The sequence below is a fragment of the Papio anubis genome, chromosome 11, assembly GCF_008728515.1.
Source record: "Papio anubis isolate 15944 chromosome 11, Panubis1.0, whole genome shotgun sequence".
Classification (NCBI taxonomy): Eukaryota; Metazoa; Chordata; class Mammalia; order Primates; family Cercopithecidae; genus Papio; species Papio anubis.
The window spans coordinates 30,617,603-30,637,357 of record NC_044986.1 but is presented as its reverse complement, the minus strand read 5'-3'; the positions used below and the strand labels follow the sequence as shown (position 1 = coordinate 30,637,357).

At 48.6% G+C, this 19,755-nt stretch overlaps 1 protein-coding gene across 3 annotated transcripts in view; it reads left to right on the top strand.

Moving 5' to 3' along the window:
- Positions 1-16,793, top strand: part of WBP1L (WW domain binding protein 1 like) — a 78,143-nt gene extending 61,350 nt beyond the window's left edge. For all 3 annotated transcript variants that reach the window (XM_021943628.2, XM_021943629.2, XM_031652108.1), the window contains 2 exons: positions 10,455-10,616; positions 13,084-16,793. In XM_021943628.2, coding sequence (XP_021799320.1) covers positions 10,455-10,616; positions 13,084-13,820 — 899 coding nt within the window. In that variant the 3' untranslated portion in view covers positions 13,821-16,793. The remainder of the gene's footprint in view (positions 1-10,454; positions 10,617-13,083) is intronic.
- The last annotated feature ends 2,962 nt before the right edge of the window (positions 16,794-19,755 follow it).

Sequence of the window (19,755 nt, the reverse complement as noted above, 5' to 3'; positions counted from 1 at the left end):
TGCCAAAAAGCCACAGAGCTGCAGTTTGTTTCTCTGGGGCCTGGCCAGGCGGCATCAGTTGCGAAAAGGAACGAAGTTGCTCATGGCCCCATCTCAGATTGACAGAGCCTCCTGGGCTTTTGGCAGAGTCGACACAGGAGCCACTGGAATTGGGTCACCAAAGCCAGGGCCAGGGGGTGGAGTGGCAGGGACAGGGAGACCCAGAGGGCAAGGAGGTAGTCTGGGAAAGCAGGTGCCTCACCCCAAGGGCTTAAAGAACATCAGAGAAAGAGCTGCATGAACGGCTAAGTGTCTCTCCAGCTATGGGCATTTGGGAAAGGAGGAGGCCCGGCAGAGAGCAGCGTCTAGACGGAGAGAAAAGGTGCCCTGTTATACGAGCTGGCACGTGTTTTCTACGTTCTGGAGGCATGGGAGGCACAAAAGCAAAACGCCGCTCTCAGGAAGTCCTCCAATATCCCTCTTTATTGAGGTCATGGCCTCTGCCTGGCGTGTATGGCAGGGAGGTTGATGTTGGAACAAACACCTGAAGTTCTCATCAAAATGGCACTTTTTGTTGCTTTCAACCCTGTTGCCTCTAACTACCTTTCAACTTTGCCTGAAGTGTGAAAGTCTTGGGCTTTGGGCTGATTTCCTTCCCACCTTCCTTTGGAAAGAAAAATCCTCAGCCAGGAAATCCTTTGGCAGAGTTTTCATTAGACAGGGCAACTCCTTAACTATAGTTGCCTACAGGAAAGGCCTCAGGGAAAAAATGCCATTTCTACTCACCCTTTACCTCTACTAAACTGAATTTTCCTGTGTGCTGAGGAAAATTCTTAATTCTCACACACGTACTTACACACATACACACGTGGTTTACACAGACATACAAGCACACGTAGACTGAGCTCTGGCCGGCAACCTTTCCCACATGTCTCTAATTTTTCATAACCTAAGCCTGCATGTGATGAGAACGGAAGATCCTATTTTATAGGGGCAGTAGTTGAGGCTATAAGGACCTGATCATTGCTAGTATTATCTCCATGCATTGTTATGGCACGTGTACTTTAGTTCATCATTCCATCAGTTATTCATTCAACAAACCCTTATTCCAGTGCTCTTGAACTTTGGCTGGCATCAGAATTCCCTTAAGGGCTACTGAAAACACACTCTTCTGGGCCCTACTCCCAGAGCTTTTGATTCAAAACTGAGAATTAAAAAACCTGAGAATGTGCAATTGTAACAAATTTGTGGTTGATGCTGTGACCTCCTCTGGGCTGGAAAGTGGAGAGACAGAATTCTTACCTTAAGAAGGTAATCCAGTAGGGAGGAGATAAGATGTCCAGTGGCCCAAACCCCAAAGCCACTCCTCCCAGTTCTCATCCCGGGGCTCTCTCCACTCAGCAAGCTACATTTTCTAGGGAGAGATCAAAGTTGGGAATTTCTGCCCTTGAGATCATTTGGGAGAATTTCACCCAGGCATCAATTTCCCCTGGTTTGGGCTTTAGGAGGGAGAGGGGTATGTTTCTGGACAGTGGAATTTCCCTGAGGTGACACGAAACAGGCTATTAGCAAATCCTGTCAATGCTGCCCAACTTGTTTTTCATTTTTCATTCTCTCTCTCTCTTTCTTTCTCTCTCTCTCTCTCTTTCCTTTCCCTCCCTCCCATCTCACTCCTCCTCTCTCCCCTCCTTCTCCACTCTTCCTTTCCCCTCCCTTCCACCCTCCCCTACCCTTTCGCCCACCCTCCCGTACCCTTCCCCCCACCTTCCCCTCCCCTTTCCCCAGCCTTTCCCCCTCCTCCTTCCCCTCCCCCCTCCCCCCTCCCCCTCCCCCTCTCCCTCTCCCTTCCCCCTCCCACTTCCTTCCTTCCTTCCTCTTTTTTTGTGTGTAAGACAAGGTTTCACTCTATCACCTAGGCTGGAGTATAGTGGTGTGATCTTTGGTCACTGCAGCCTTAACCTCCTGGACTCAAGGGATCCTCCCGCCTCAGCCACTTGAGTAGCTTTTTTTTGTAGAGATAAGATTTCACCATGTTGCCCAAGCTTCGTTTTTTACCTGTTTTTTTTGTTTTCGTTTTTTTTTTTTTTTGGTTTGTCTTAAGATACCTGTTGTTAGCAAGAGCTCAGTAAATAGGAGTTGACTGAATTTCCGGTGAATTTTGCCAAGAACAGAACCTAAAAGCAGACTATGGACTTGTTCCTAACCCATGTTTCTTTTTTTCTTTTCTTTTTTGAGACAGCGTCTCACTCCCTTGCCCAGGCTGAAGTGCAGTGGCATGATCTCACTTCCCAGGTCCAAGCAATTCTCCCACCTCAGCCTCCCAAATAGCTGGAATTATAGGTGCGTGTGACCACGCCCAGCTAATTTTTGTATTTTTAGTAGAGATGAGGTTTCAACGTGTTGGCCAGGCTGGTCTCCAAATTCTGAACTCAAGTGATCCACCTGCCTCAGCCTCCCCAAGTGCTGGGATTACAGGCATGAGCCACCGTACCGGGCCCTGTGTTTCTTTATGGAATACTTTTTGGGGGTCAAAAGGGAAATTGAAAGGAAATTGTAAAGGAAACCTTTCCCGTCTATGGTTAAACCTGTAACAACAACAATGAACATACTAAGAATTTACCGTATGTCAGCCATAGTTCGGCGTACAGTACATATATTAACTCATTTAGTCCTCACAGTGACCCGATAAGTTAGAGAGCTTTATTCTCCCTGTTTTACAGATGAGGGAAGTAAAACCAAAATGACCAAGGTCACAAAGCTAGAATATGTGTTTTTAACCTGGTCTTTGAACCCAGGCCATCTGCCTTTTCCACGTCTGCAGTCATGCTTGTAGGAAAGTTGGCTGGGCTTTCAGATGAACTTGCAAGTCTCTGACGTCTTCATTTCCCAAATTCAGGCCTTTTCCACTGTGACAGTGGCAGGAGCTCCTGCTGAGAGCAAGGAAGGGCCCGGGGAGCGAGTCACCTACCGTCATGCAGGATGGGAGGAGAGCTCACTTACAGTATGCTTGATCCTCCTCATGGGAATTTCCTGCCGGTTGAAGAGTGGTGTTTTCCCAAGTTTGTAGTGAACTCTTGGGGTTTGTAGTGTAGTCATGGGGCACATGACTCAGTTCCTACACTGCACTGTGATTGTTTTTAAAAACATGTTTTCCATTTTGCTTAGCATGACAAATGCACCCCACAGTGAACTCACAGTTTTCAAACTTGTCATTGAGGAATGTAGTCTCTTGGTAGGTGTGTGTTTGTCAGGGAAAGGAGGGTTGGATTTCTGTCGCTGGTGTGTCTTTTGTTGGGTTTTCCTTTTTTTTTTTTTTTGAGGCAGTCTCGCTCTGGTCGCCCAGGCTGGAGTGCAGTGGCGCAATCTTGGCTCACTGCAAGCTCCGCCTCCCGGGTTCACGCCATTCTCCTGCCTCAGCCTCCCGACTAGCTGGGACTACAGGCGCCCACCACCTCGCCCGGCTAATTTTTTGTATTTTTAGTAAAGACCGGCTTTCATCATGTTAGCCAGGATGGTCGGGATCTCCTGACCTTGTGATCCGCCTGCCTCGGCCTCCCAAAGTGCTGGAATTACAGGTGTGAGCCACCGCGCCTGGCCGGGTTTTCCTTTTTTTTAAACTTTCTTCCTTGTGCTTGCTTCAGCAGCACCTATACCAAAATTGGAATGAGACTGAGATTAGTGTGACCCCGGCCAAGGATAGCAGGCAAATTTGTGAAGCACTCCATAAAAAAAAGTAAAAAATGTGAAAATGAACTTTCTTCCTTAGTTTTGAAATCTAGCTAAAAGACTAAAATTTTTCCTAAGTTAGGCAGGCGTGGTGGCTCACACCTGTAATCCCAGCACTTTGGGAGCCTGAGGTGGGTGGATCACTTGAGGTCAAGAGTTCAAGACCAGCCTGGCCAACATGGTGAAAGCCTGTCTCTACTAAAAATACAAAACTTAGCCCAGCGTGGTGGTGCACGTCTGTAATCCCACCTACTCAGGAGGCTGAGGCAGGAGTAGAGTCTCGCTCTGTTGCCCAGGTTAGAGTGCAGTGGTGCAATCTTGGCTCACTGCAATCTTTGCCTCCCCGGTTCAAGTGATTCGCCTGCCTCAGCCTCCTGAGTGGCTGGGATTACAGGCATGTGCCACCATGTCCGGCTAATTTTTGTATTTTTAGTAGAGATGGGGTTTCGTTGTGTTGGCCAGGCTGGTCTCGAACTCGTGACCTCAAGTGATCCATCCGCCTTGGCCTCTCAAAGTGTTGGGATTACAGGTGTGAGCCACCATGCCTGACCTTGTGTTGGCTAATTTCTTTTCGCAGTCACCTTCTGCCCTGCCTAATATTTCCTTAAAAAAAAAAAAAAGGGCCGGGCGCGGTGGCTCAATCCTGTAATCCCAGCACTTTGGGAGGCCGAGACGGGCGGATCACGAGGTCAGGAGATCGAGACCATCCTGGCTAACACGGTGAAACCCCGTCTCTACTAAAAAATACAAAAAACTAGCCGGGTGCGGTGGCGGGCGCCTGTAGTCCCAGCTACTCGGGAGGCTGAGGCAGGAGAATGGCGTGAACCCGGGAGGCGGAGCTTGCAGTGAGCCGAGATCCGGCCATTGCACTCCAGCCTGGGCGGCAGAGCGAGACTCCGTCTCAAAAAAAAAAAAAAAAAAAAAAAAAAAGCAGCTGGGCATGATGGCTCACACCTGTAATCCTAGCACTTTGGGAGGCTGAGGCAGGCAGATCACCAGAGGTCAGGAGTTCAAGATCAGCCTGGCCAACATGACAAAACCCCATCTCCACTAAAAATACAAAATTAGCTGGGTGTGGTGGTGCACACCTGTAGTTCCAGCTACTTGGGAGGCTGAGGCAGGAGAATCGTTTGAACCCAAGAGGCGGAGGTTGCAGTGAGCTGAGATCATACCACTGCACTCCAGCCTGGGTGACAGAGCGAGACCCTGTCTCAAAAAAAAAAAACCCTCTTTGTTTTTTTTAATAATTCTGGTTCAGTGAATCTAGCCTTTTTCTGGATCAAAGATTCCTTTAAAAATCTGATGAATACTTTAAATTCTCTCCCCAAGAAAAATTTGTAATCACACTGCAGTAGTCAGGATAGGCTAAGTGATGCCACAGGGACAAGCAAGTCCAAAATCCTAGTGACCTATAAAACAACAGATTTATTCCTCACTCACACTGTATGTCCATCGAAGGTTGGATGAGACTTTTGTTTCCACTTCACCATCCTCTGGGGCCCAGACTGATGTGAAATCACCATCTGATATGTTGCCAATTGCCAAAACAGAAGGAAGACTAATGGAGGGTCTCATATTAGAAAGGCACATTTTGGCCTCTAAGTGACACATATCACATCCAATCTTGATTCATTAGTTAGACTTAGTCCCAAAGCCTCACCCAGTCACAAGGGGGTCAGGAAGTTCAAGCCTACCTACATGCCTAGAAGGAGAAGAAGCAGAAATACTTGGCAAACATGAAAACCCATGCATGCCATTTTCTTTAAAATGGGGAAAACGAAACAAACCAAAACAAAAACAACCATGTCGGCCACGTGTGGTGGCTCATACCTGTAATCCTAGCACTTTGGAAGCCAAGGTGGGAGGATTGCTTGAAGCCAGGAGTTTGAGACCAGCCTGGGCAACAAAGTGAGACCACCCCCATCGCTACAAAAAATTTAAAAATTAGTCAAGTGTGGTGTGCACCTGTAGTCCTAGCTACTAGAGAGGCTGAAGTGGGAGGATCCCTTGAGCCCAGGAGTTGGAGGCTGTAGTGAGTTCTGGACTCTACTGCACTCCAGCTTGGGTGACAGCTTAAAAATTAATTTTAAAATGTTTTTTTATTAATTTTTTTTAAAAAAAACTGTAAAAGCTGTGAAATAGATCATATATATTGCAGTATAAAAGTTAGAAGTTGGTTTACCCTTAGGTAGAGAACAATTGAAAAAATGACTGGTGGCCAGGTGAAAAACTAGTAGAGTTAGATGCTGGCTGTCTTTTTTTTTTTAGAGATGGGGTCTCACTGTATTGCCCAGGCTGACCTCGCAAGAAGCAGTCCTCTCGTCTTAGCCTCCCAAGTAGCTAGGATTTTAGTTGGGAGCCACTGCCAAGCAGATGCTGATTATCTAATGGGAGAATGTACTTTTAAAATTTTAAAGTTTGGCCATCTGCGGTATCTCACACCTGTAATCCCAGCACTTTGGGAGGCTGAGGCAGGAGGATTGCCTGAGACCAGAGTTTGTTTGAGACCAGCCTGGGCAACCTGGTGAGACCTCATCTCTACAACAACAGCAGCAACAACAACAACAACAACAAAATTAGCCGAGTGTAGTGGTGCATGCCAGTAGCCCCAACTACTCAGGAGGCCAGAGCAGGAGGATCACTTGAGCCCAGGAGATCAAGGCTGCAGTGAGCTGTGTTCACACTACTGCACTCTACCCTGGGTGACAGTGAGACCTTGTCTCTTAAAAATAAGTTTAAAAAAATTGGCCGGGCGCGGTGGCTCACACCTGTAGTCCCAGCGCTTTGGGAGGCCAAGGCAGGTGGATCACTTGAGCCCAGGATTTTGAGACCAGCCTGGCCAACATGGTGAAACCCTGTCTTTACTAAAAATACAAAAAAAAAAAATTAGATGGGCATAGTGGCACGCACCTGTAGTTCCAGCTACTCAGGAGGCTGAGGCACAAAAATCATGTGAGCCTAGGAGGCAGAGGTTGCAGTGAGCCGAGTTCCCTTACCACTGCACTCCAGCCTGAGCAACAAAATGAGACCCTGTCTCACAAAATAAATAAATAAAAATAAAGTAAAAAAAAAAATAAAGTTATAAAGTAACCCAGAAGTATAATGGAGTGTGAGATTACACTGAGAAAGTAAGAGAAGCATAGGTAATACCAAATGGTTGTCCCAGAATCATTTAGACTTGACTCCAGAATATACAGCAGCCAGGTTCTTAAGCAGAGTGTCCACCCCAACAACCCTAGGAGACGTTATCAAACTATGTCTGTAGCTGGTTTCACCTCCATAACTCCTTTCCAGCCGCTCCACCCTTCTCCGAGGGCTCCTCTGCCAGTGTCCACTCTTCAGTTAGCCAGTATTCATAAAGAAAGAAACGTAAGTTAAGCAAGTTTGACTAGTGAACCGGGAAAGACCAAAAGGGAGACTTCTAAGTTCGCTTTATGGTCTCTGGTTAGGAATGGATTTTCCTGTCTGCTGATGGGTAACGGAAAAAATCCTCTGTCTGTTCTCTTGCTGCAAGGCTGCAGCATGAAGGTTTGGTTGAACAGTGATACCTACTGAAAGCAATTAGGTGCCATGGAATGGTAGTGCCAGCCTGCCAGGGCTGGGGGGCATGTCACCATCCTGCCCTACTTGGTGGAGGGCAGCTTTGTGGGGAGATTCAATGGGGGCATCCCAGGGGGACAGAGAAAGAGCTGTCACCAGATGCCACACCCTAAATGCCAGGGGATCTTTTAGAAAATTGTGTATATACAAATAAGGGGGAAAAATATCAAGGATTTGTTCATTTTTACAAGTCTGTTTTGTGGGGGAGGGAGGCATTTTTTTCTGTTTTTAAACAAGGTTAACTTGATTTAAGTCATTCTGACAAGAGATATATGTGGAAATACTTTAAAAATTTTAAACACGAATCTATAATTACAAAGTAGATGATAAAAAATACACATAGCATTTGGAATGGAAAACAATGGAAGTTTTTCAATAATAGAGGACAAACAATATTATCTATTCTTATTTAGTAACAACTCATCTTAAAATTATTCATTCGATACATTTTTCATTGAGAAAAAAATATTCTTCCTACTACAGAGAAGTATATGTCCATCTTAGAAAAATTAGGAAATAGAAGTAAGCAAAGAACAAAGGAGCTGGTACTGTCTGTCATCCAGAGTTACCCCATGGTTAGAGCTTCCTGACTATACCCCTCCTTTTTCTGTCCATATATACTTCTTTTTTTTTTTTTTTTTTTAAGACTGAATCTCACTCTGTTGCCAGGCTGGAGTACAGTGACGCGATCTTGGCTCACTGCAGCCTCCGCCTCCTGGGTTCAAGCGATTCTTAGCTTCCTGAGTAGCTGGGACTACAGGTGTGTGCCACCATGCCCAGCTAATGTTCGTGTTTATTTTTAGTAGAGATGGGGTTTCACCATGTTGGCCAGGATGGTCTCGATCTCTTGACATTGTGATCTGCCCACCTCGGCCTCCCAAAGTGCTAGGATTACAGGGTATGAGCCACTGTATCTGCCCATACGTAATTTTTTTAAGCAAAAGTTAAGATCGTATTTTATTTTGTCATCTGCTTTTTTCATTTAATATCAGAAACTGTTTATCAAAAATAATATTGTGTAATTTTTAAATGATTCATATTATTTCATTGTGTAGCCATATTCCTAGAGGAATTTAAAAACCTACCCAGAAATTAATTTATTGATTAAAAAAAAACAAAAGCTAGCTAAAGTAAAATTAGTCATAGATATTTTTTAAATTTAATTTGTTTTGGCCAGGCGTGGTGGCTCACACCTGTAATCCTAGCACTTTGGGAGGCTGAGATGGGAGGATCCCTTGAGCCCAGCGTTCAAGACCAGCCTGGGCAACACAGTGAGAAAGCCAGGCATGGTGGCGTGTGCCGGTAGTCCTAGCTACTCAGAAGGTGGAGTTGGGAGGATAGCTTGAGCCCAGAAGGTTGAGGCTTCGGTTGAGCTGTGATCGCCCCACTGTACTCCATCCTGGGTGACAGAGCAAGACCCTGTCTCAGAAAAAAAGAAAATTAATTTGTTTCTATTTTTATAATTTGAAAGAAAATAATCAAAAGAAGAAAATTTAAATTTCTTATTCTGTCATTTAAAGATGTCATTATTTTTGTTTTCCTTTCAGTTCTTTCCCCGTCATGTGTGTATGTGTATGTGTGTGTATGTTAAAAGCAAAATTCCTCATTAACTAAAAAAAAAGCAAATTTAAAATCCTGTTGTGCCACACATTTAAAAATTGGAGAGGAGGTCTTATACTGTGGTTTGCTGAGATTCTCTGAGTATGATCCCAGAGACAGCACAGAGGGAAATAAAGTGCTGTGGGGCTTGGCCTCTGTTCCGCCACCCTTTCCTGGAGCAGGGAGGAAGAAGGGGCTGCTAATGGCCCTGTGTCTACTGCAAAGGCAGGCCAAAGGGAGGGAGAGTTGATTGTGGCAGTGGGAGATGGAATTGTACCCGATTAGGATTATGTCGAGAGCAGAGGAAATCATTTACACTCTCTAGGGAGGAGATGGACCTGAGGCAATTAGAATTTTTCCACCTCTAACTTTAGTGATTCTTGTATTACAGAGGCATACGTGATAGAGAAAAGCACCTGATCTTTTTGATGCTATCAGGAGAATCCTAAGACTTCTTTTGTCGGGAGGCCCCTCTGAGGCCCCTTGCAAGTGCTGATCCTCTGAGTTGGTGGGGAGGGGAGATGGGCACTAAGAAAGTGGAGCATTTTCTCAGAGATCTCTTAAGAGAGGAGGAGGAGACCGTCCCAGAAGGTGAGCATATTTAATGCTCACAAAACCTATAATGCAGGGGGTAGCCATCAGTGGTGCTGGAGAGATGCCTCGGCACTCATGCCTTCCTCCAAGGTGCTGGAAGCATCCTGGAATGAGAGACCTGCTTTGTTGTTATCATTCTGTTTTGTTTTGTTTTGTTTTGTGACCGAGTTTCGCTCACCCAGGCTGGAGTACAATGGTGCAATCTCGGCTCACTGCAGCCTCTGCCTCCTGGGTTCAAACGATTCTCCTGCCTCAGCCTCCTGAGTAGCTGGGATTATAGGTGCATGCCATCATGCCTGGCTAATTTTTGTATTTTTAGTAGAGACAGGGTTTCACTATGTTGGCCAGGCTGGTCTTGAACTCCTGACCTCAGGTGATCTGCACGCCTCGGCCTCCCTAAGTGCTGGGATTACAGGCGTAAGCCACTGCGCCCGGCCATTTTTTTTTTTTGAGACAGTCTTGCTCTGTTGGCCAGGCTGGAGTGCAATGGCGCAATCTTGGCTCACTACAACTTCCATCTCCTGGATTCAAGTGATTCTCGTGCCTCAGCCTGCTAAGTAGATGGGATTACAGGCGCCTGCCACCATACCTGGCTGATTTTTGTATTTTTAGTAAAGATGGGGTTTCACCACGTTGGCTAGGCTGGTCTCGAACTCCTGACCTCAGGTGATCCACCCACCTTGGCCTGGGATTACAGGCATGAGCCACCACACCCGATCTGTTGTCATCGTTCTTACATTCCCGCCCACTTCTATCCCATGTGTCTTTCACTCTGGCACAAACATTTATGAAAATTGATCACATGGCTTCCATGTAAATTAACTGGGTGAGGCCCAGCCATGCCAGCTTCAACCACGTGGGCACCGTCCAGGGACCTCCCTCTTCTGCAAGCTGCCCTTCTGGCTGGTACTCACTGTGTGTGAGTGCCTCTCTGTCTTGCCTTGCCCACTCCCCAGGGTTCTGGCTGGTGTGGACCATCATCATCATCCTGAGCTGCTGCTGTGTCTGCCACCACCGCCGAGCCAAGCACCGCCTTCAGGCCCAGCAGCGGCAACATGAAATCAACCTGATCGCCTACCGAGAAGCCCACAATTACTCAGCGCTGCCATTTTATTTCAGTACGTACACCCAAGTCCCCATACCCACCCTCAGGAGCACAGGTGCAAAGACCCAGGGCTCAGACTGAATATTGGTGGCCAGGTCCCCTGTAGGCATAGGGGGTTTGTCTTCTCCCTGCCTCTCCATAAAGCAAGGTCTTGAAAGTATAGGAACAAGGGGGCACTCCTTCAGCACAGAGGAGCAGGTGCTAGGGATGCAGTTCCCTGAAGCCACTGGGCCATTCCAAAGCTCACAGTGGCTGGGTTCTGGCTGGATCTCTGCTCCTTTAGCACCTGCCTGCCTACCCACCTTCCTACCTACCTACCTACCTTCCTTCCTTCCTCTCTCCCTCCCTCTTTTTCTCTCTTTCTCTCTTTCTTTCTTTCCCTGCCTGCCTGCCTTTCTATCCCTCCCTCCCTCCCTCCCTCCCTCGCTCCCTCCCTCCCTCCCTCCCTCCCTCCCTCCCTCCCTCCCTCTTTCTTTCTTTCTTTTTTTTTTTTTTTGAGATAGAGTTTCACTCTTGTTGCCCAGGCTGGAGTGCAATGGTGCGATCTTGGCTCACTGCAACCTCTGCCTTCTGGGTTCAAGCGATTCTCCTGCCTCAGCTTCCAAAGTAGCTGGGATTATAGGCATGCACCACCACACCCAGCTAATTTTTGTGTTTTTGGTAGAGATGGGGTTTCTCCATGTTGGTCAGGCTGGCCTCGAACTCCTGACATCAGGTGATCCGCCCACCTCGGCCTCCCAAAATGCTGGGATTACAGGTGTGAGCCTCCCCTCCCCTCCCCTCCCGTCCCCTCCCCTCCCCTCTCCTCTCCTCTCCTTTCCTTTCCTTCCTCTTTGTTTTCCTTCCTTTCTTTCCCTTCCTTCCTTCCTCCCTCCCTTCATTCCTCTATCCCTCTCTCTCTTTAATGGCAGATAGTCAGATAATAGGACAATAATTATTAACATTTATTGAGCACTTACTATGTGCCAGGTACTGTGCTAAGCACCTAGTCCTTCTAGATGTGGAACTGAAACAGTTGTGGGCTGGGCTCGGTGGCTCACACCTGTAATCTCAGCACTGCGGGAGGCCGAGGCGGGCAGATCACTTGAGGTCAGGAGTCAGTATATAACGTGAATGAATTGAGATTTGGGGTTCATTGGCCTGAATTCCTCCCATTTTGCTTATTTCTGTGTGATATGCCTGAGCAGAGGTTGCCATGAAAGGGGCAACTGGAGGGGTGGCATTGGGACTTTTGAGCACCGAGAAACTTAGTGACTCTGTGAAGAGCACTTCCCGGACTTCCCTGGGGCTTCTTACATGTGACCTCTCAAAGGGTCAGTGGAGGCCCAGCTGTCCACTTTTCCAAAGCCAGTCTGCGTGTATTCTACAAAATAAACTTTCACAATTGTTTCTTTTTTTTTTTTTTTGAAGACAGAATCTTGCTCTGTCACCCAGGCTGGACTGCAGTGGCACAATCTCGGCTCACTGCAACCTCCTCCTCCTCCCGGGTTCAAATGATTCTTGTGCCTGAGCTTCTCAAGTAGCTGGGACTACAAGGACGTGCCATCACACCCAGCTAATTTTTGTATTTTTAGTAGAGATGGGATTTTACCATGGTGGTCAGGTTGGTCTCGAACTCCTGAGCTCAAGTGATCTGCCCACCTCAGCCTCCCACAGTGCTGAGATTACAGGCATAAGCCACCGTGACGGCCCATAATTATTTCAGTTCCACATCTAGAAGGGTTAAGTGCTTAGCACAGTGCCTGGCATATAGTAAGTGCTCAATAAATGTTAGTAATGTTATATTATAATTAAATTATCTGTGTCATAAGGCATTCAGCACATTCAAAAGATAACTCACCTAGCATGTTTTTAATAAGCCTCGGATGGCAGAGGCCCCTTACCCTTCGCCGGTCACCCATCTGCTCCTGATCTGAGTCAAGGTGAAGTTTGGTTTGTGTTTCCAGACCACCTCCAGCCACACTAGAGACAACAGAGATTTCTAACCCCCTAGCAAAAGACCCTGCGTAGTGCATTTGGAAGGTTAGGAGGAAGAAAAGTAGTTAAGAAGTCTTAAGTCAGAGACCCTGGCCCCGAGGCCTGTGGGACTTGGATGAAGGACACAGTCTAAGCAAAAACACGAGACTCGTATGCATGTGGAAATAGGTCCATTCCAGGCAGAAGTTATGTTTTGGCCATCTACCACGTTTGCCTAATTCTCAGCCTTAACTCCCAACAGGCATGAAGTCCTTGCCTGCGAAGCAGCTTTAGGGGCTCTCAGATTTCAAGCAGCTAGGTTAGGCCCCTCCCAAACTGTCCCTCTCTCTCTCTGCAGAATTGCTCACAGCTCTCTCTCCTCTGCCCACAACCAAGAGCTGTAGCCATCACTTGGTGGGTGCTCTGGGGTGGGAAGAGACAGTGCAAATCTTCAGCGGGAGCTTTGCAGTCGCCCTAGAACATGACCAGCGCAGTAATTTCTCCTTCCTACCTCCTCATTTTAGGGTTTTTGCCAAACTATTTACTACCTCCTTATGAGGAAGTGGTGAACCGACCTCCAACTCCTCCCCCACCATACAGTGCCTTCCAGCTACAGCAGCAGCAGCTGCTGCCTCCACAGTGTGGCCCTGCAGGTGGCAGTCCCCCGGGCGTCGATCCCACCAGGGGATCCCAGGGGGCACAGAGCAGCCCCTTGTCTGGGCCCAGCAGAAGCAGCACAAGACCCCCAAGCATCGCTGACCCTGAGCCCTCTGACCTACCAGTTGACCGAGCAGCCACCAAAGCCCCGGGGATGGAGCCCAGTGGCTCTGTGGCCGGCCTGGGGGAACTGGACCCAGGGGCCTTCCTGGACAAGGATGCAGAATGTAGGGAGGAGCTGCTGAAAGATGACAGCTCTGAGCACGGCGCACCCGACAGCAAAGAGAAGACGCCTGGGAGACATCGCCGCTTCACAGGTGACTCGGGCATTGAAGTGTGTGTGTGCAACCGAGGCCACCATGACGATGACCTCAAAGAGTTCAACACGCTCATCGATGATGCTCTGGATGGGCCCCTGGACTTCTGCGACAGCTGCCATGTGCGGCCCCCTGGTGACGAGGAGGAAGGCCTCTGCCAGCCCTCCGAGGAGCAGGCTCGAGAGCCTGGGCACCCACACCTGCCACGGCCACCCGCATGCCTGCTGCTGAACACCATCAACGAGCAGGACTCTCCCAACTCCCAGAGCAGCAGCTCCCCCAGCTAGAGCAGGCCCTGCCAGCACCCACAACTTGGCAAAGCAACCAGGGTAGGGGAGAACCACGAGAGAAGCATTAAGTGACTTTCAAAGACTTTCAGAGTACAGCCACTTGGTTCCTTTTTGTTTGTTTTCCTCCTTCTCTCCTGCATTTTCCTCCATCTCCAGGTACAGTTCGGGGTGTGGATGCCTCTCCTTCCACAAGGGCACAGTGTTGTGGAGGGCTAAGTTGGTTCTGTGACTCATTCCTCATACTCCAACTCCATCTCCTTTCTTTAAAGTCAAATCTCACCTACCTGTTTGGATCAGAGAGATGTGGTTTAAAAGCCCCCAAGGAAAGAGGCTGGGACTGTGCCCTGACATGATTCTTGGTGATGGATTAGGTTTGTGCTCTGATTCTAGTTTAAGAGAACGTTGCCGTGTCTCAGTCCAGGAGAGGCAGCCCATCTTGGCCCTGGATGAAAAAGGAAGCCCACAGAGGCCCAGGGCTTGTCACTGTGGCTGCCAGTGTCTGCCGAGCCAGCACTGAGCTAATCCTGTGGGAGGATGAGAGCTGCTGGGCCATTGTATGATAGGTTGGTAGGGGCTTGTTGATCTGTCAAATTCCAGGTGACAAGATCGATGCACCCCATGTGCCCTTGAGGTGCCTCTTCCCCGGGCTCTGGCTGGCTGCAGGCTGGTTCTGGTGTGAAAGATGATACTGCCTTTTCTTCGTTTGTTTGTTTCCTCTAAAAACAAACAACAAAAGACAGCTGAAAACAAGAACTTCACCGGTGGGCAGGCAAGAATTCTCTTCTGGAAACTGACGTTTGTGGCTCTTTCCCAAGTTGGCTTTCAAAGAGCCTGGCTGCCGTTGAGCCAGAAGATGTCTTGTGTGAAGGCTGGGGTGGAAGCTGTCTTGGAACCTCTGCGAGCCGGGGGCCCTAAGCCGCAGCAGTGAATAGAGGCGCAGCGCTCGGCCTCTCTGCCCTTTGGTCTGTGTTCACAGGTGACCCGTGTCAGCCTGTGTTGCCAGCACACGCCCTGCGGGCCTTCACGTCTCACTGTTCCGTATGAGGAAACAGACAGCGGACTGAGGAAGCCATGGCCCCTGAGAAAGGGCCCCTGTGGCCTGGCTCTCACACAGAATTTTGTCTTTGATTCTGAAGAAATATTTTTTGTGGGTTTTTCTTTCTTTTTTTTTTTTTTTTTTTTTGGTGGCGGTTGTTGTTTGTTTTAAACTGACCACTTGGAAGAAATACCTTGGTTATCTGTGGTTTTCATGCCTTGTCCCTGCCTCTGCCCCCACCCCTTTTGAGTCGGGTGACTCATTTTTCTGTGTAGAGACTCGGTGGCGGTGGCCCAGGCAGGAGGTGGAAGCAGCCGTCCGGAAGGCCCTGGGGACGCTTGTGCCTGTTGCTCAGCTTCAGGTCACCGGCTGAGCTGTGACAGGAAAATCCGAATGGAGGCAGCAAACAGCCAAAACAAACATTCCCCGCCCGGCCCTGTGCATATGAAGAGTCTGTTTCTTCCCCCAACTCTTGAACGATGATGATAGTCAGACGAAGCATTGATGTTATGGAAGAAAGAAAGAAAAAGAAAAAATATATATATATATGTGTATGTCCAAAAACAGACAAATCCAAGGCTGTGAGGTAAACAAATGTCTGCATTTGGATTCCACAAAACCAAAATCCATGTTGAACAAAGTGAAGTCCGTACACAGTGACTTTTTGGGTGAGCCGTGTGTGTCTGTCCATTGTGTGTGAGCCTCAAGCCCTGTTTTCCTGTGAAGATACTTTGAGTGGCAGCCATTCTCCCCACGTGAACCACACGTCTGGAGCACAGACAGCCCTCTCAAGGTCATTGATCTTACGCATTTACTGTTTACCGAACAAATGTCTGACTGTGTACTCGGGAGTACTCCGCAGCATTGTCGACTGCAGTCCCCTGTGTTTGCCAGATACTGTGCTTGAAGTAGAGGTTTTACTCTACTCATCACTGCGATTTGCACATTGCTCCGTGGACACTCGGAGGCCTGTGTTATGTTCCCTGTAAATGGAAGCGTGCTCTGAGCCTGTCTGCCTCCCTCGGCTGCTGCTGGTCCTCGGTACCAGCCCCCAGGGGTGTCCACAACCACTTGGGACAGAAGAAGGTGGAATTTCAGACAGAAGCTTGATTGGGTCTTCAATGACAGGCTTGGACTAGCTGTGGCCCAGACATCGGCCCTGCCCAGAATTGCCAGGAGGAGGCTTTGCAGGCTGTAGCAGGGCCACAGGGCCTGCCTCCCTCTGGTGAGTCCAACAGTCGCAAGCAAGCTAGCATGTGGCCAGAGGCGGCCAGAGTATGTCACAGCTCTCAGATGCCTTTCCTTCCACCTTTTTTTTTTTTTTTTTTTTTTTTTAAGAATCCCCAAATAACTCACTGAAGGGTCTCAAAGGCGAACAAGTTTTACCAAAATGAATCCTTTTTCAGTTAACAGATCAAATGGATGAGTTCTGACCCTCTCAAGTTCCTTTCCCCAGTTAGAGTGGGGAACTGGGCAAGTGTTAACTGTGGGACTCACTGCAGCGTCCTACCCTAAAGGCACGAGAAGACAGAAATGCAACCTGCGGAGCTGGGCTTGGATCCCAAGTCACAGTTTGGCCCCTGCTACAGGAGGCTGCCCTGCTCAGAGAGAGATTTAATAGGGAGCTGAAGGAATCCTTAGGGGGCCAGGGAGATGTGACTGAGACTGGTTTTCCACGTGAATGAGACGGGGTTGGTGGAGGGTTTGGTGCTACAGCCAGTCGGAAGATTTGCAAATGCGAACACATTCCTGTGTGAGGCACGTTACCCTTTGTCAGTTATTGTGAATATGTGTATTTTAAGCAATAAGATTCAGCTGGTCAGACTTTTCTGGGCAGTCTCGGTGACGCATTTCCTGTGCTGTGATTGTTCTGAAGACAGAGTGGCTCTAACCACTGTGAGAAGCCCGAATAAAAATTGATCTCAAAAATGCTACTGTTCTTTCTTGCTGCACTTCGTTCCCTTTTCTTCTTCCTCAGTCTTCAGGGAATTGCACCTCAAGATCCTAAACCACAAGTACTTTTCTCTACCCAGAGACTGAGAGGTTGTCACACAGCCATTGAAGACCGGGCGCTGGGCCAAAGAGAAACCACAGGGCCAAGGGCAGCTGGACAGGGCTGCTGGGTCCACACTCTGTCCTGAGGAGTCCTCCCCTCTCTCTGTCAGGGAATATTCCTGATGTTTGGAATACTTTGGAAAGTCCCATAAACAGGCTAAAATCAGATCCCAAGAAAGCAGAGACAAGTTTTGTCAGATACCCCGTTGCTAAAACATGGCTTGTTTTTGAGACAGAGTCTCACTCCGTCGCCCAGGCTGGAGTGCAGTGGTGCGATCTTGGCCCACTGCAGCCTCTACCTCCCAGGTTCAAGTGATTCTCCTGCCTCAGCCTCCTGAGTAGCTGGGATTACAGGCACCCACCACCACGCCCAGCTAATTTTTGTATTTTTAGTAGAGACGAGGTTTCACCATGTTGGCCGGGCTGGTCTCGATCTCCTGACCTCAGGTGATCCGCCTGCCTTGAGCTCCCAAAGCGCTGGGATAATAGGCCAGCCACCCTGGCCTGGGATTACAGGCATGAGCCACTGTGCCCAGCTATTTTTTTACTTTTATTTTTTAAATAATAGAGACGAGCTGGGCGAGGTGGCTCACGCCTGTAATCCCAGTGCTTTGGGAGGTCAAGCTGGGCAGATCACTTGAGCTCAAGAGTTTGAGACCAGTCTGGGTAACATGGCAAGACCCCATCTCTACAAAAAATACAAAACTTGGCTGGGCGTGGTGCTGTGCGCCTGTGGTCCCAGCTACGTGGGAGGCTGAGGTGGGAGGATGGCTTAAGCCCAGGAGGTGGAGGTTGCAGTGAGCTGAGATCACACCACTACACTCCAGCCTGGGCAAAAGAGCGAGAAGACCCTGTATCCAAAATATATATATACACACACACACACATATAATATATATATAACATATATATATAGAGAGAGAGAGAGAGTCTAACTGTTGTCCAGGCTGGGCTCAAGTGATCCTGCTGGCTTGGTTTCCCAAAGTGCTGGGATTACAGGTGTAAGCCACTGTGCCCGGCCAAAACATGGCATGTAAAAGAAAGCAAGCACTCTGAGAGATCTTTTTTTGTTGACATGATAGACATGGGGGTGTATGCTTGACCTTGGAATTTAACACACAATATAATGTATTGAGTTGCCCACTTTCTGCCCAGCACTATGTCAGAGGCCCAGGATAATGTCAGAGATAGAAGATGAGGCCTCTGCCCTCTAGAACTTACAGTTAGAAAGACAAAACGTGGCCAGGCGCGGTGGCTCACGCCTGTAATCCCACCACTTTGGGAGGCTGAGGCGGGTGGATCACCTGAGGTTGGGAGTTCGAGACCGGCCTGGCCAACATGGAGAAACCCATCTCTACTAAAAATATTATAAAAATTAGCCGGGTGTGGTGGCACATGCCTGTAATCGCAGCTAATCGGGAGGCTGAGGCAGGAGAATCGCTTTAATTCGGGAGGTGGAGGTTGCGGTGAGCTGAGATTGCGCCATTACACTCCAGCCTGGGCAACAAGAACGAAACTCCGTCTCAAAAAAAAAACATACCTGTGTGAAATAGTTAATTAACAATGTAAGTTAAGTTTGAGGTGAAGTGAGTGGTACAGATTCGGAGCTTTTCAGGGATAGTGGGAGGTAGTTTGAGGTCTTGAATGCCAAGCAAGAGGTCTCGGAGCTGATTTTAGGTAGTGAGGAAGCCACCAGTGTGCCAGAATCTGTCATCGTGGGCCAATGATTCTTTCCTAAGACAAGGAGAGTTCCTTTGTTCATTTTACCATCTGCTTAAGACTGACCTCTTAGGTGTAAGTCTTTTTTTTCTTTTTTTTTTTTTTGAGATGAGTCTCGCTGTCGCTCAGGCTGGAGTGCAGTAGTGCCATCTTTGCTTAGTGCAACCTCCACCTCCCGAGTTCAAGCGATTCTCCTGCCTCAGCCTCCCAAGTAGCTGGGATTACAGGTGCCTGCCACCACGCCCAGCTAATTTTTGTATTTTTAGTAAGGATGGGGTTTCACCATGTTGCCCAGACTGGTCTCGAACTCCTGGTCTCAAATGATCCACCTGCCTCAGCCTCCCAAAGTGCTGGGATTACAGGCATGAGCTGCTGCGCCCGGCCAGGTATAACTCCTTGTTTGAAGAACAGCTTGCTACTTCTGCCCAGGGAGGACACCCCTACCCAGCAAGACTGCAGATGGGCAAAGCAAGGTAGTACACATCCTAGGAACCCTCCAGGAAGGGGTTCCTGCCTCCATAAGTGGAGTGCTCACTGGTGGGCCGGCGCCCTGGGGATGCCGGCAAGTGAGTGTTGTCCTCGCTCGGCCCTGGCTTGCCCAGCAGTCAGCCCTGTTGTCTCTGTAGGCCAGTTTTAGCCAGACATGCCCCCACCCCTGTCCTTGACCCTCTGGCAGAGGACATTCCTGGCCCTTCGCTGACACTAGTGGAGTGGTTGCTGACTTGTTCTTTCTAAACTGTTGGGTTCCTTCAGGCAAGCCCAGTAGGGCCACGCTAGCTTCTAGAGACAGTTCTGCTCTGAAACCATGGGAAAGAACTGGGAGCACATCATTCTTGCCTTCTTTAAGCTAATGTCTGAGTGGCGCAAAAACAAAATGGTGTATAACTCTCAGGGGCTGGTTGCCAGAGGCTGTGCATGTACCCTGGGTGCCCAGGTCTAGAGGGGACACCATGCCATTGGACCCCAGGCTGCCGGGTCACTGAGTTCCTCATTTCTGTAATGAAGTTGCTTGTCTCTATTGCCCCATGTGACCAAGTGCAGGTGGCGACAGTACCAATGCCCGGAACTGCAAAACAGAGTACTTTTGGTGAACAAGAATTTCAAGAAACTCCACATTCTTCA